General features: G+C 37.6%; 1 protein-coding gene and 1 long non-coding RNA gene across 2 annotated transcripts in view; one reads left to right on the top strand and one right to left on the bottom strand.

Annotated features, from left to right (window-relative positions):
• Window positions 1-12671, bottom strand: part of LOC309487637 — an 82379-nt gene extending 69708 nt beyond the window's left edge. Inside the window, exon 1 of the long non-coding RNA XR_014201896.1 lies at window positions 12639-12671. This is a non-coding gene — a long non-coding RNA (uncharacterized lncRNA). The remainder of the gene's footprint in view (window positions 1-12638) is intronic.
• chrna4b (cholinergic receptor, nicotinic, alpha 4b) lies at window positions 5352-11299 on the top strand. Its single transcript, XM_082156646.1, has 7 exons — window positions 5352-5501; window positions 5669-5766; window positions 6448-6599; window positions 6806-6850; window positions 6995-7104; window positions 8503-9889; window positions 10944-11299. Exons 2-7 carry the CDS (start codon window positions 5709-5711, stop codon window positions 11067-11069), a joined length of 1878 nt encoding a protein of 625 aa, XP_082012772.1. The 5' UTR covers window positions 5352-5501; window positions 5669-5708; the 3' UTR covers window positions 11070-11299.
• Window positions 12672-14797: the final 2126 nt, after the last annotated feature.

Below are 14797 nucleotides of genomic sequence, written 5' to 3'. Positions count from 1 at the left end.
ATATTTAAGGGATAATGTACAGTCAGCTGGTTATTAATTTTTTGCTGTATTTCGGCAACGAAAATAGTTCGAACAAAGCCACAGCAGTTTCCGAGCAACACACGTGGCGTTTCGTTACTGAATGAATCGGCTGCTTCGAACGAGGACACACAAAGCTACAGGCGGTTTTAGTTTCATTTTTAAAACTATAATTTTTTTCCCATCATATTTCTGTTAATTTTTTTTACCCAACTATGATGACTTCCACATATGAGAACCTCCAACCCCGGAAATCTGAGTCCATGGTGTACGTGAGTTTGGGGCGGGACTACATGTTATTTTGACATGTAGTATAATTAAAATTATTGACCCTTAACAAACAGGTTTTCCTAATTTTTATTCTGTTTGGTGACTCCATTCACGTAAGCACACGCTTCACCTTTAAAGAAAGCTTAGCTGGAGTGGGAGTTTGATTAAATGTAACCTTCAGTGTTAAGTCCCTGTCTGTTGGTTCTTATCTGTGGTGTTTGATCCAGAACTGTTTGTCTAGACTCTGCAGTGATTTGTTCGTTTGTGGGGTGACATCATCCTTCTCACTGTGGAAATCCTTTTAGGCAACATGAAAAAGTCCAATCGCACCTAAAACAATTATATATCGCAGTTTATCAAAAGTGACAATCTGACATCTGAATGAGGATTCGAAATCCCGTAATTTTGTTTGACTGCACAGTCAAATCAGACAATGCTGTTAATGACGTTTGTCAAGGTTTGGAAAACATCCAAACCCTACACTGCATATAGTCTGACTGCTGGCTGCAGCTAAAGAAAGAGACTACTCATTTGATATTTGGGAATGCAGTTAAAGTTTCAAGCTAAAGGTCTTAAATGATGTATTCCTGCAATTATCACGGGTGTATTTTTAAAAGTCCCACTGGAACCTCAACCAACAACCTCATCAGTATTGCAGCAGGTGGCCATAATCTCATCACATGAGAGAGAGAGCAGGAGAAAGAAAAAAAGATGTCTTGAATGCATTATATACTTATCAGTGTGTAAATGAAATCTACGAATATCTACTGAACTTAAAGACCCCTTTCCAGTTATTTGAAATAACAGCATTTAGGAAAAACAGATCAAACGATTAGTCCTAAATAATGCGATTCTAACGAAATCTATTAGACAAATGTATTGTATGAACTGCCTATTAGAATAAAAGACAACCGAACCCAATTATTCATTAATATATTGAGTGTTTCAGATTGTATCATGGGGGCAGACAATTTCTATATCTCTTTCATTATTTAAAACAAAAGTAATTGTAGCAGTGTTTGATTGGCAGCTCTGTTATCATATAGATTTACAGATATCTGCGCCACTGTCTTTGTGTGTGTGTGGTTAAACTACAGGGAGAGCGTTTAGAAATCTATTTATTTGGTGTTAATCCCCATGTGGCAAGAGAAAATATGAAAAATAAAGGAGAGAGATTGTGTTTCAAAAGCGTAAAAAACTCATTTGCATCTTAGCGAGAATAGAGGGACTGTTTCGACATAAAATCAATTTGGACTTGAAGGATTTATGTAGTTGAAATAACCTTTCACACTCAAGGAATTCAGGTTACAGTGGAGTGTATTATTCCTTTAAACCACATTTGGAATTCTAAAAAATGTGCTCTTTGTATTCATGTTGGTTTCGTACGGTTGCATGGAAAGGGGTCTTTAGGTTCAGTAGATATCCTTAGATTTCATTTATACACTGCTAGACCTTCATGTCTACTGGGATCTCAAAATTATAGCCAGTTGATATCTAGAATATCAAAATCAACTGCTGGTGGTAGATCCTTTTCCTATTTAGCACCTAAACTCTGGAACAGTCTTCCTAGCATTATTTGGGAAGCAGACACTGTCAGTTTAAATCTAGAATAAAAACACATGTTGGCATACTCATGGTATACACATGATCAATTTCTATAATTCAAATCATGTAAAATGATTATTAGGCTGCATAAATTAGGTCAGCCAGAACCAGGAACACTTCCCATAACACCTGATGTACTCATCACATCTTAAGAAGAATGGCATCTACGCTAATATTAGTCTCTCTGTTTATCCTGAGGTTTACCGCAATCAGCCGGATCAGGTCCGTATCCAGATCAGATGAAGGACCTGCGCCTGGACACGACCACATCACAACCACCGTTTTCACAGATTCACGTTTTTGAAGTTTACACGGAGATAATAACGGTATCGCTTTCAAAACCCGATTTAAAAACGTGCACTTTGAAACCTACTTCGAAGTTTGCGTTCTCAGGCCACCAAAACGCTGTTGTCGTGTAAATGAACGGCAAGAACGCATCAAAAGTTTTTCGCATAAACTGACTGTGTCCGAAATCGCCCCCTATTCCATTAAATAGGGCACCAATTGAGGGAACAGCCATTGGTGTCCGAAACCATATAGTGGACGTTATCGAGTGCACTCATTCAATCCCACAATGCACTATATGCTCGATAGCTAGAGAATACCCATAATGCACTGTGAGAGTCACACGCGGAATGAATTACCACGCCTGTGCAGAAGATGAATCATCCAACCGCTGATTCAATGTGGGTACAGCGTAATATCATACAGGCATAAATTAGTTTTTAATTGATTAATAAATTGTTAAGTTAAGGTTTATACAGTTTCCATGACAAAGTTCAAGATAAATCTTTTTATTTAAATTTGATATTTAATGATTATTTTCCAAAAAGATGAAGCCAAACTATATAATAAGGTTTACTTTTCAAGACGAAGAGTTTTTTCTTTGTAATGACATCAGGACTTTGTAATGTATCACCTGGATATTTTTGACTGTACCCAAAACATATCAAAATGAATTCTGAGAAATTAAATAGATGGACATCATAGAACGAGTGTGTTCAAATCATTACATGTATGAATTGCATTTTTATTTAAATGATGAGGGATAATTCATACAAAAATGAAAATGCATGACTTTCGCTCTTCTGAAAAACACAAAAGAAGATATATGCCAATGTGGTCAAAAACAAAACTGGCCTTTATAAACTTTCATTATATGGACCAAAAAATATTGAGAGCTTATTCAGAATATCTTATTTTATTTTCCGAAGAGGACGTCATACAGGTCTGGAATAACTTGGGTTAGTAAACGATGACAGAATTTGAACAATCCTTTTAAAAGACAGGACAAAAAACAGGGTCATGTCATTGACCCACATATTCATGAATCTAAGCATTGGCACACATGGAGCGCTGCTGAGGTCAGAGGTCATATATGGGCTCAGATGTGCTGCTTGTATGTAATTCTGATTCCATGGCACAGAAATAACTGTGATGAATTATGGAGGGCTGATATGTGAACAGGTGTTGTGACTGGATACTAGCACCTACACCAGCACAGTATTGATCCACTATTAGATGTAGTTCAGTAAGTTCAATGTGAACATCACATTCAGGAATCCACTTGCTTTATGAGTGTTGCTATACATTTGGACATGAATTCATCACATGAATAGCTTTTTATTAAAGTCATATTTCTGTCTATTAAAGAACCATTGAATTGCTCTCTCTTATGTAATACTGGTTGAAGTCATATCCGCCTATTGATCAGAGCTGAAATTATATTACATGCGGTTACGTTAGATAAGCATTCAGGGTGTGGAAATTTCAGATTCAATAGGATGATATTGATCCTGAATGTCTGAGTTTAAGCTTATATGAGTGTGTGTATCTGTGTGAACGAGGAAGAGAGAGAGACGATATCTCAGTCAGGTCTTTTCTCTCCGCACCTTAATGAAAGTCTGGATATTGCGATCCAAGGTTGAATTCATTTGCGTGGAGGACAACGTTCTCTGTGGGCATTTGCAAATGGCATCTGATGAAACAAATTATGAATGTTGATGACCGCAGCCACAATCACAGCCAAAAAATAGCTCTTCGCAGCTGGTTTGTGTCCAACAATTAGTGTTTGTAGGCAAACAAATAGGTTACATGGTCTTGCTATTAGGCAAAGTGATAAATCAGCTTTAAGCTGTGAGGGGGAAAACGTTTCATATTGAGAATTTCACATCTCCAAGATGTTTTATGTATGGCGAACATGTATTGTAAGCTCTCCATGCATGTCCAGTTCATATCTGTATTATTCATAAGGACATTGTGGGTCGTCCATGGCTGATTTATTGCCTCTCCAGACAGATGGTTAATCAGTTTCTTGGATAAGCTCTTGGTGGATTGCAGGTGTGCGTTGGATTGGAAACAGCATGGATAAATATTTTAGAATGCTAATCCATGCCTGATAGCAGCCTGAAGACATGCATGTCTTTCTGTACAATATTAATGGCTTTTTTTTTCTTTTCTTTTTTCTCTCTCAAAATTATAGTTTATCTGAAAATTAAAATCGTCATAATTTACTCAAAAATATTGGATCCCATTGATTGACTCATTATCTTTCAAAATATATTTTTCAAAAGAAAGAAAGTCATACAAGTTTGGATACGGGTGAGTAAAAAAGGATTTTCTATTTTGAGAGAACTATCCATTTAAGTCTGTAACAGATAAATAAATGTTATCCACATAACAGCACAGACTCAACCTGATTTCAAATACAACATGTTCCTGGATCAACATCTTTGTTAATACTGGAACAACATTCCAATCAACCAATCAGAATTACAGTTTACAGTTTATGTCAAACTTTCGCTTATAACCAGGGTTAGGTGCTTCTACATCAGTGTTATTCGCCTATCATTTCCCTCTGATTTTAGGGATAACTTATGGGTAGGGTTAGGTTTAGGGGTGGGGATATGGTTAGGATTCAATTTACGGACAGGAACGTTGTTCCAGACTCTGCAAAATCAGGGCATGCCATCCAATCAGGGACAAACGCTGAGACGGAGTGTCTCTTCTTGTAATTAATAAGCAGACAGCATCCTGAGTTTGGCTGCCACTGCTCATCGGCACTGTTAGATCACTTCCAGACATATTTCAGTCTGTTTATGTCTCCTTGCCTTTGACTTTCCATCCTCTCTCTCTCTCTCTCTCTCTCTCTCTCTCTCTTTCTCTCATCTGCTTGCTCTTTTGATCCTGTATTTTTACTATCTTAAACTTCTTTTAAAGGCTAAACATTAAAAAAAACTGCTTGGAAAATGCCATTAAAAACCGATCATGATCATAAATATATATCAATTACTTTTAAATAAGGCATTTGGCCTCATCATTTTGAGGGTTTTGTCCTCAATCAATATCATTCAGTTCTCTCTCTCTCTCTCTCTCTCTCTGTGACATTCTCATGTATAAGGCACAGCCTCCAGCGCATAACATCTACTCAGCGTAATAGGCAAAGATTGGAAGGTGGAGGGGCCGGAGAGGAAAGATACTGAGAGTGAAACAGCAAAATACACACAGAGAGAGAGAGAGAGAGAGAGGATGGAGAGAAAGTGGGAGGGAAAGACTCTAATGACAGCTATAGAGAGGTATTCTGAGGGACTCCTCACTTTTACGAAAAGGTTTGGACACTGAGTGACTTTTTGTGGCTGTTTTCATGCACTTTTTAAGTCAGTTTGCAGAGAGATCATCTATGGGTCTCTTTTTTATTTTGATATATATATACTTTTTGTCTAATATTTAGGCAACTGGACATTGTTATCAATTTTCTGTGTCCAAATTCTTGCAGATCACCAGAGTGGGATATCATCTGACATCAAGTGCACAACATGAGAGCAGCGTGGAGTGTCTTCTTTCTTCTGTCTGTCTGTTTGGAGCTGGCATTTGGTAAAGTCTGACCTTCGGTTTAAATTTATTTGTAACTCGCTGTAGTTGTGCCCAGTTTCCTGTTTATGTATTGATGCAGCGTGAATGAGGGAGTGTAAGCTTTTCAGTCTTTTTGTTTTGTTTTGTCACAACATAACGTTTAATGGGTGCTCCTACAAAATCCCTGCACATTGCTAGAAAGAAAGCGGCAATATAACTATAATACAATTATAATTATTAAGAAGAAGAAGAATAATAGTAACAAATAACTGTTGGTTCTCAGTTTAAAAGGAATGTTGGTCTTTATTAAATGCTTTTACGTATGCAAATCAACATTTAAATCAATAACTTGATACATAGCACTTATTGTGTACATACATATTTTTACATTGTACTTATATTTAACATGCATGAAATTAATTTCTGTAATTACATAATTACACTGTTGACCCATCCCTTACACCTTAACCCACCGTTAAACCTAAACTTACCACCAAACCAAAACGTACCCGCATCCCACCTCAGTGTTTTGCAATGCAATAAACATTGTACATAAAAATGATTTATTATGTAAGTACATAGTAGTTAAAGACACAAGTGTGACCGGAATGCTTGAAATCATATTTATCATATTTGCATAGAATCAGTTTAACACTGTAATTGTCTCAGCAGTTAAAACAAAACAAAAAATCCTTTTGGCAGTGTTTTCCATCAGTCCAGCTCGTGCCCATGCGGAAGAAAGACTCCTCCAATCTTTGTTCAGCAACTACAACAAGCTCTCTCGTCCTGTAGCAAACATCTCAGACGTGGTCCTGGTCCACTTTGGCCTGTCCATTGCTCAGCTCATTGATGTGGTGAGTCTCAGATGCACTCCAGTGCAGCAACATCTTGATTTTACAAAAATGTATGGACATCTGTCAATCAACTATAATGCTTGAGGCAGTGAAAGATGTTGTAATTTCTTTAAAAGATGTGCAAGCATTTGCTCAATGCAGAGTCTTCCCCTTCTCTTATTACTCTCTTTCACATGGGTATCCCACTTTGCTTAACAATAAACCAGGATGAGAAGAATCAGATGATGACCACAAATGTCTGGGTGAAGCAGGTATGTTTTTTTATAAAAAAAAAACAGCCCATAATTGGGCATTAATGAGATTTTTAATTGGAACTGGGCTCTTGTTGCTTCACTCTCCACCCCTGTCATACCTGCTGGTTGTGAGCGGTGATGAGCGCACATGTTTCCCTGCAGGAGTGGAACGATTACAAGCTGCGCTGGAACCCAGAGGAGTATGAGAATGTCACCTCCATCAGGATCCCCTCCGAGATCATCTGGAGACCGGATATTGTCCTCTATAACAAGTGTGTAAGGCTTTTAACAATCCGGAATTAAGCCAAATCCATTTCTAAAAAATCGACATCTTCAAAACACAGTTAACCTCCCACTGTTCCAGTATTGTAATGTGTTCGCACTATTCTGTTTGATGGCAAGCTGCACTTTGGGTAACTGTTAATGGCGCTCAGTTCTTTTCCTCGTTTTAAATTTACAGCTAAAACATACTTTTACCGCAAAAAAAATTCTTTGTCAATGTACAAATTTCAGATTTCAAATTTCAAACATTTCAGGTAATATAAGGATGTTTTATTTAACTTTCATAAAATTACTAGAATTACTTATTACTCAGCTTAATCCACTTTGGCTTTGGTTCACACAAAATTGAAAATGCTGTCATTGTTTACTTACCCCTGTGTCGTTCCATATGCGTATGCTTCCATGGAGTTTGATTGAATTTCATCAACATGAGATAACATATACAGTAGGCTACTGTATAATGATCAGTCAAATTCACAAGCAAATGACTCCTAGTGTATGAGCCATTTACTTTAAGGAATCTTTCAAAAAGAAAAAAGATCAGTGTGATGAATTAACTCACTGAATCTGGATCTGCAGTTCCTGAATCAACATCTGCCTCACTTCAAGTTACCATTACTTTCATTGGTTATTGTGATTTTGCCAAGTAAGATGGCATATTTTTTGATCCTGGAACAACATTCCTGTCCAGAAATTTAGTCCTAACCCTATACCTACCCCTTAACCTAACCCTACCCATTACTAACCCTACCACCTAACCCTGGTTGTAAGCCTGATCGTAAGTCTGATCTTGACATAAACTGTAAACTTGTCCCTCAATTCTGATTGGTTGATTTGAATGTTGTTCCACGATCAACAAACATGTTGATCAGGAACATGTTGTACTTGGTGAAGTTTACAACTTTGGTTGATGTCTGTATTGTACTTAAGGTTTGTGAAACTTAAAAACTTATCATTAATGGTTGATGTGTTGAAGATATTTTAATAATTTCTTTTTATAAATGAAATTTTAATAAAAACATTTTCAGTGACTAACAACTCCTAACATTAGGAGATTTTTATGTCTTTTGAAGCTTGAAGTAAACAAGACAATTTTTGGTTGAATTTTTTCTTATATAATATGACCTCTGATTGCACAATTGCATTTTAAGTCAATACTGAAGCATATAAAAATTATAAGTTCTCTACCATTCTCTTGATCCAAGAGATTTGCTCTCTCGGGAATGAAGGTTCTGAGAGTTGCGAGGTCCTCTAAACCCAAGCGTGTCAAAGACGTCACAGGTTATTGACGGCTTGGCTCACACTGACACCACTTAAGCTGTCTTTCACATTGCTTCACAGATATTTCATTGCAGGCACTGTCTGACAGAATTGTGTTTGATCTGCAGTGCGGACGGAGACTTCGCAGTGACTCACTTGACTAAAGCCCAGGTTTTTTACAACGGCAGGATCAAATGGAAACCACCTGCCATTTATAAAAGCTCCTGCAGCATCGATGTCACCTTCTTCCCCTTCGACCAGCAAAACTGCAAGATGAAATTCGGCTCTTGGACGTACGATCAGGCCAAGATTGACCTTGTCAGTATGGCCAGTGATGTAGACCAGATGGACTACTGGGAAAGCGGGGAATGGGTCATAATAAACGCCGTTGGCACTTACAACATCAAGAAGTACGAGTGCTGTACGGAAATATACCCAGACATCACCTACTACTTCATCATCAGACGTCTTCCACTGTTCTACACCATCAATCTAATCATCCCCTGCCTGCTTATTTCCTGCCTGACGGTGCTGGTCTTCTATCTTCCCTCAGAGTGTGCAGAGAAAATCACGCTGTGTATCTCCGTCCTGCTCTCTTTAACCGTTTTCCTCTTGCTAATCACTGAAATTATCCCCTCAACCTCACTGGTCATTCCGCTTATTGGCGAGTACCTACTCTTCACCATGATCTTCGTCACTCTCTCCATCATCATCACGGTGTTTGTGCTCAACGTACACCACCGTTCGTCCCGCACTCACAACATGCCACACTGGGTCCGTCAGTTTTTTCTTCACCTGGTGCCCCGTTACCTGTTCATGAAGCGTCCACCTGCCTCAGGTAAGAGGAACTGTGGGAAACTGATTGAGATGATGCACAAGCCAATGGCGGCACAGTCCATGTTTCTACGGACCAACATTCTGGATATCTCCCCGCAAAGCCCGCTCCATCATTTGGTCACTTCGGTTGACAAGTTGGATCAAATTCCGCAGGACTCTTCCCCCAAACCCATGTTTTTCTGCAGTTCTCCCAGCAGCGAGTATTCCATCCTGAAAGAAGAAACTTCCCAAACACCTCAAACGCCGGTCATCGGTTACACGTGTGCATACACAAACAGCATATTCGCCTCCAGCACATCTTCATTTCCAGATACTATCATCGGTACTCTGCTGCACACTATCCCGAAGGATGGAGCCGAGTGTACAGACTGTGATATCAAAGGCCACAGTGCTGAGAGTGTCTTCATGGAAGCCAAGGAGAGTGTTCAGGGAGCAGGGAGCTGTCAACACTGTCTTACTTCTGAGGGGACGAGTCTGCAGAAGCTTGGTCACGATGAAGTAGGCAGGTGTATCAGACATAACATGCCCAGCGCTCAGATCTTCAGCTCTAGCAGTGACGGCACTACTGATCTGAATGCCGTGGAGCCGATGAGCAATCTGTCGCAGTCGCTTCTCAGAGCCTTAGAAGGAGTTCAGTATATTGCTGACCATCTCAGAGCAGAAGATTCAGACTTTTCAGTAAGTTTTAAAGGAAAATCATTTACTCACCCTCATGTCATTTTTTTTACTTTTTTTCTTTCATTGGTGGAAGACAAAAAGTTGTTCACGTTGCTCTTTTCAACACAATAAAAGCAAACGGTGACCAGAGGCTGTAAAGACACAAAAATGACATCATAAAAGTAGTTCATGACTTAATTGTTTGACAAAAATACCAAAATTGAAAGTAATTTTTACATTTATCATAATTTTTTTTATATTTATCACTGAAAGTAACTTACTAGTTAGTACACTGTAAAAAAATTATATGATCAATAGCTATGACAACATGTGTTTGCATTGCTTTTACTCATCAAAATAGTTAAGCAATTGTCAACTTTTTTATGTTATACAAGATTCAACAGTTTTTAAGTCAGTTTAATGTCATTTAAGTTGAAATTACTTAAATATCCAAGTTGATTGTACTTAAAAATTTAAGGCAGCAACTTTTTTTTTTACAGTTTAATGATTTATTGATTTAATCCAGGTTAACTGATTTAATTCTGGTAACTCCTCTTAACTAATCATTAAAAAATGATTCAGTAATTTGCACTGTATATAATAACCAGCTCATGAGGAGTAATGCTCGGATGTTTACGTGCGAAAGAAACAAATTGTGTTTCTCGAAAGAAAGAAAGTAATGGGTTTGGAATGACATGAGTTTAAGTAGGTTACGGTTTTGTCTTTGGATGAAGTATTCCGGCAAAAATACAGTACAGATGAAAGTAAAAAAACAAAACAAAGAGCTCCAAAGGTAAACAGACTACAACTGTAAAAAGAAATATGTTTACTTGCAATAAGAACTTTAGATTTCTCTTTAGCAAGAGATTCTCAAGTTCTTCTGAGGCACTTTGAACTGGCCTTTGATACTGGTATTATTTTTTTATCACTGTTCTTGCTATACTACACAAACCAGAAAACACTGTGGTCTCACAGGAAAGTAGTCATCCAAAAAATCAATTCTGAGAGGGAAATACATGAGTGGAAAATAGATCATGATATCTGAAACGAATGAATCTCTTTTTTCCCCCACCAGGTGAGGGAAGACTGGAAATATGTTGCCATGGTGATTGATAGAATATTCCTCTGGATGTTTGTGCTGGTGTGCATTCTGGGGACGGTCGGACTGTTCCTCCCACCGTGGCTGGCTGGAATGATCTAGAACGTCGTGCGGAGTCTTTGATTGGCTCTGAGTGGGTGGGGAATGGCCTTGTCTATCACACTTGACTTCAGTGACCTCATTAAACATCCGCTGTCATGGAAATTAAGTGATGTTTAATGTCAGTGCTTCTGAGTGCAACAGGAAGTTAGTATTGGGATTCTGTAGATTTAAAGGACTGTTTTGGGTTAAATGGAAGTTAATGAAAAATGCAATTAAATAAAATGAAACTGTGTTCGTTTACTCACCCTCATTTCTTTTGAAATCTATCATTTTCTTTCATCTGTGGAATAAGGAAAAAGTTTGATTATGATACTGGTCGCTCTTTACTATCCAAATATTTTTAAGACTTAAAAAAGGACACAAAAGTGTCATAAAAGTGGGACATACGTCTCGTGTGCTATATTCCAAGTCTTCTGAGGTCATACGAGGTCATCAGTAAACTTAACTTGTATTTAAACCCGGAATATTCCTTTAAAGAAAGCTGGGTGAGTTGATTCAGTGTGACATCTTAAGTACTGCAAGTGCAACTTTAATGAATTCTAAACCCACTGATATAAAAACACATCAACATTAAGAATAAATCTGACTTAATGTTTAACACTGAACAGATTAAAATTATTTACATGAATAATTTTCCCTATTCTAAGTATTGCACCACAGCACGTGGATTTCAGTATGTGAGAATGGCTTACAGGAGATTTCAGCTGTGAAAGGTAACACGGGTGACAGCAGATACAATTCTGAAATAGTGTGTTCAAGTCTGTCTCGAATGTGATAAGAATTCATAAAGAATCCACAATTTCTCAAGGTCTGCTTGCATTTCAGTTAATCATATTAACAAACAATGAAATATATCAAACTGAAGATGCCAAAAGAATCGGGTCCATCGTACATTATTTATGTCCAATAATGTTGCAAGATTATTTATTTTCAATAAATCAAATGTTTTGCAGGGGATATTTATAGCAAGCGAAAAATGATGGTGTTTAAGATATTTACTAAACATCAGTGATGATTTAGCAACTGAATGTTAGGATGCCAAATGAAAAGCCATATGGAAGAGTGATGAAATATCTTAAAATGAAAAGAAATAAGTCCAGTTATTGCAAATAAAAACCACGAGATTTGTGTTTTAAATCTGCCTGTCAAGTATTTCATGGATTTTATATTTTGCTATTAAATGCTGAAATTTCCCAATGACAGGTTTAGTAGCCTAAGGCATGCTCTGTTATCTTCCGAAATACCTGTCAGGGAAAATCTGCTATAGCCTTCTCTCCTCTCATGTGGTGGATGAGTTGACCTACAAAAGAAGAGGTCACAGGTTGAGTTGAATCAGTGGCTCAGGGCAGATGGAAAGCTCAGGCTGTCAGAATGAACCAATGCCGTCGTCCACTTCAAGAGCATCACCTCACCAATCACGCACTTAAAGCACCGATATTGGATTCCAGCATCCACAACAAAATGAAACCTGTCAAAAAGTTTTGGGCACCTTTGAAACATGTACTATTTATTATTCCTTTGTCTGTCTTTGTAAATAAATATTTGATTGTTTCAATAACACACACGTACGTGTGCGCGCGCACGCACGCACGCACGCACGCACACACACACACACAAAAGAATATATAACAAGAAACAAAGTGCTCAGCTTGGGCAACACGTCCTGCTTGGGTTCATACATATTTAAACAAATGTCCACCAGCCAAATATAAATATTCTGCAGAGTAGTTCAAATAAAAGCCTCATTTATTGTATATATTTGGTATAAAATAAAATGTAATGATTTATAAATAACTGGAAGTATATGTGGCAATAAATGCTGAGATGCTCTGAATGTTGTTACTTATAATGCATTTTGGAAATAACCTCTCAGATCTGATTCTAGGAGATCACTATACCTGTAACCATGGTCCTGCAGGACTGGACTGGATAATCCTCAATTTCAAGAGGGGGATCCCCTTTCCCCCGGTGAAAAGACCAGTCTGCTCTCTGTCATGTTTTGGATGAGGGTGTGCTGGTGTCTGACCTTTAGCTTGGCCAATTGCTTCACTGGTTATTGTAGGTTTTGCTGGTTAAAAGAATGGCACTGCTGGTCCACAAGGTAATAGAATAATTCAAAAATGAAAAAATATTTAGAAGATGTTACAAAAAAGTGGTATACAATATATCAAAAGCAATTTATCATAGAAGAGCCAACATCACTACTGTGACAGGTTCATAAGGTAAAGAAGGGCATACATTAGAGGAATTTATGCTTAAATTATAGAACATTATTTTGCTATTTTGCTTAAATTAAATTAAATTAAATAGAGAAAAAAGAGAACAGGAAATTAGTCAAAGTTACACTCTAACTTTTGACCCTATAGTGTCTTGCAGAAGAATAATGTTTAGGCTGTGATTCTACTCTGCTCTTCTGTTCACATAAATGAGGTTTGAGGCATAGATGTACACAAATATAGGACAGAACGCAAATTCCACGGAGGTTTGCCATTTTAAATGTCCCATGCGGTCACATTTTCTTGTTTGTGACTATACATTTACATTTAATCATTTAGCAGACGCTTTTATCCAAAGCGGCTTACAAATGAGGAGAACAAGAAGCAATTAAACTAGGACAACAATATGCAAGTGCTGTGGCCCTTCTCAGTTTAATCTAACGCAGTATACATAATATTTTTATACGAAATAAATAGATGTAGAATAGAAGAGAAAAGAATATATTCCCACACCATACGTGCTGACATGCACTGTACTGAAATCATTATAGGTTTTTGAAAGTGTATTTGTTTTGTAAGATTTTTTTTGCACTCTTTCATTAATTCATATTTTATTCTTTTTATCAGCGTAAAGTTAGATAAATAAATAAAAAAAGTATTAAGGTCGGCATGAAATGGAAGTTGTGATGGATGCGTCTGAAAGCTGCAGCTGACTTATCAGGTACTGAATTGTCTTCAGACGCAGGGTTTGTGTATGAAGGTGCGAAACTGATTTCGGACAGGCTTCTGAGGCAGCACAAACAGGATAAAATAAGTGAGCTTTGGTGAAAACTAAGAGTATATTAAATTACTACAACAGTAATTTCTCGATAGAAATAACATCAAAAGTGGAAAAAGTGGCCAAAAAATTTAATAAAACACGGATTTACACAAACTGAAAACCAACAGCAACGTTCAGATGCCATATATATATATATTTTTTTTTTAGCTTAACTGTGCACAGAATGGAACACACAGTGGGATATCATAGGCAGCGACGGATACATCTATGCTGCCAAAAATCAATCAGATGAAGGTATCTCAGGAGACAGGAAGTGAAGCTAACATAGGATATTTGGACGTGCCTTCATACCTCCGAAGGCAGCAGTTTTCAGCTTTCAGACGCAGCCTGCGTCCCAATTCACCTACTTACTATGCCCTTACTGTTTTGTGAAGAAAAAGTACATCTTTTTGACTGTATAGCTGTAGCAGAAGAGTAAGCAAGATTTGGGACATAGCTTACTTATTCGTCATAATTGCGTCTTTAACAGAGAGCTCTGTCGCTTAGTTACGTGCATCCTATCACTGTTTAAACTGCCCTGTTAATCATCTTGTCACAGTTTAAATCCTACCAAAGTCCCTTTAAGAAAAGTCATTTCAATCTGCAGCCATCTTTGAAACGCCTCTCGGCATGCAAGTGCAGCTCCTATCTCTTTGAATGGGGAAACTGTTCGCCAAGATTACGATTAAATT

The sequence above is a fragment of the Leuciscus leuciscus genome (genome assembly GCF_965113295.1).
Source record: "Leuciscus leuciscus genome assembly, chromosome: 23".
NCBI lineage: Eukaryota > Metazoa > Chordata > Actinopteri > Cypriniformes > Leuciscidae > Leuciscus > Leuciscus leuciscus.
This window is presented reverse-complemented; position numbering and strand designations above follow the sequence as displayed.

Coding starts and splice junctions, on each gene's coding strand:
- chrna4b (XM_082156646.1), top strand. CDS start 5,709: ATGAGAGCAGCGTGGAGTGTCTTCTTTCTTCTGTCTGTCTGTTTGGAG. Junction 5,767..6,447: donor CTGTTTGGAGCTGGCATTTG/GTAAAGTCTGAC, acceptor TCCTTTTGGCAG/TGTTTTCCATCAGTCCAGCT. Junction 9,890..10,943: donor CAGAAGATTCAGACTTTTCA/GTAAGTTTTAAA, acceptor TTCCCCCACCAG/GTGAGGGAAGACTGGAAATA.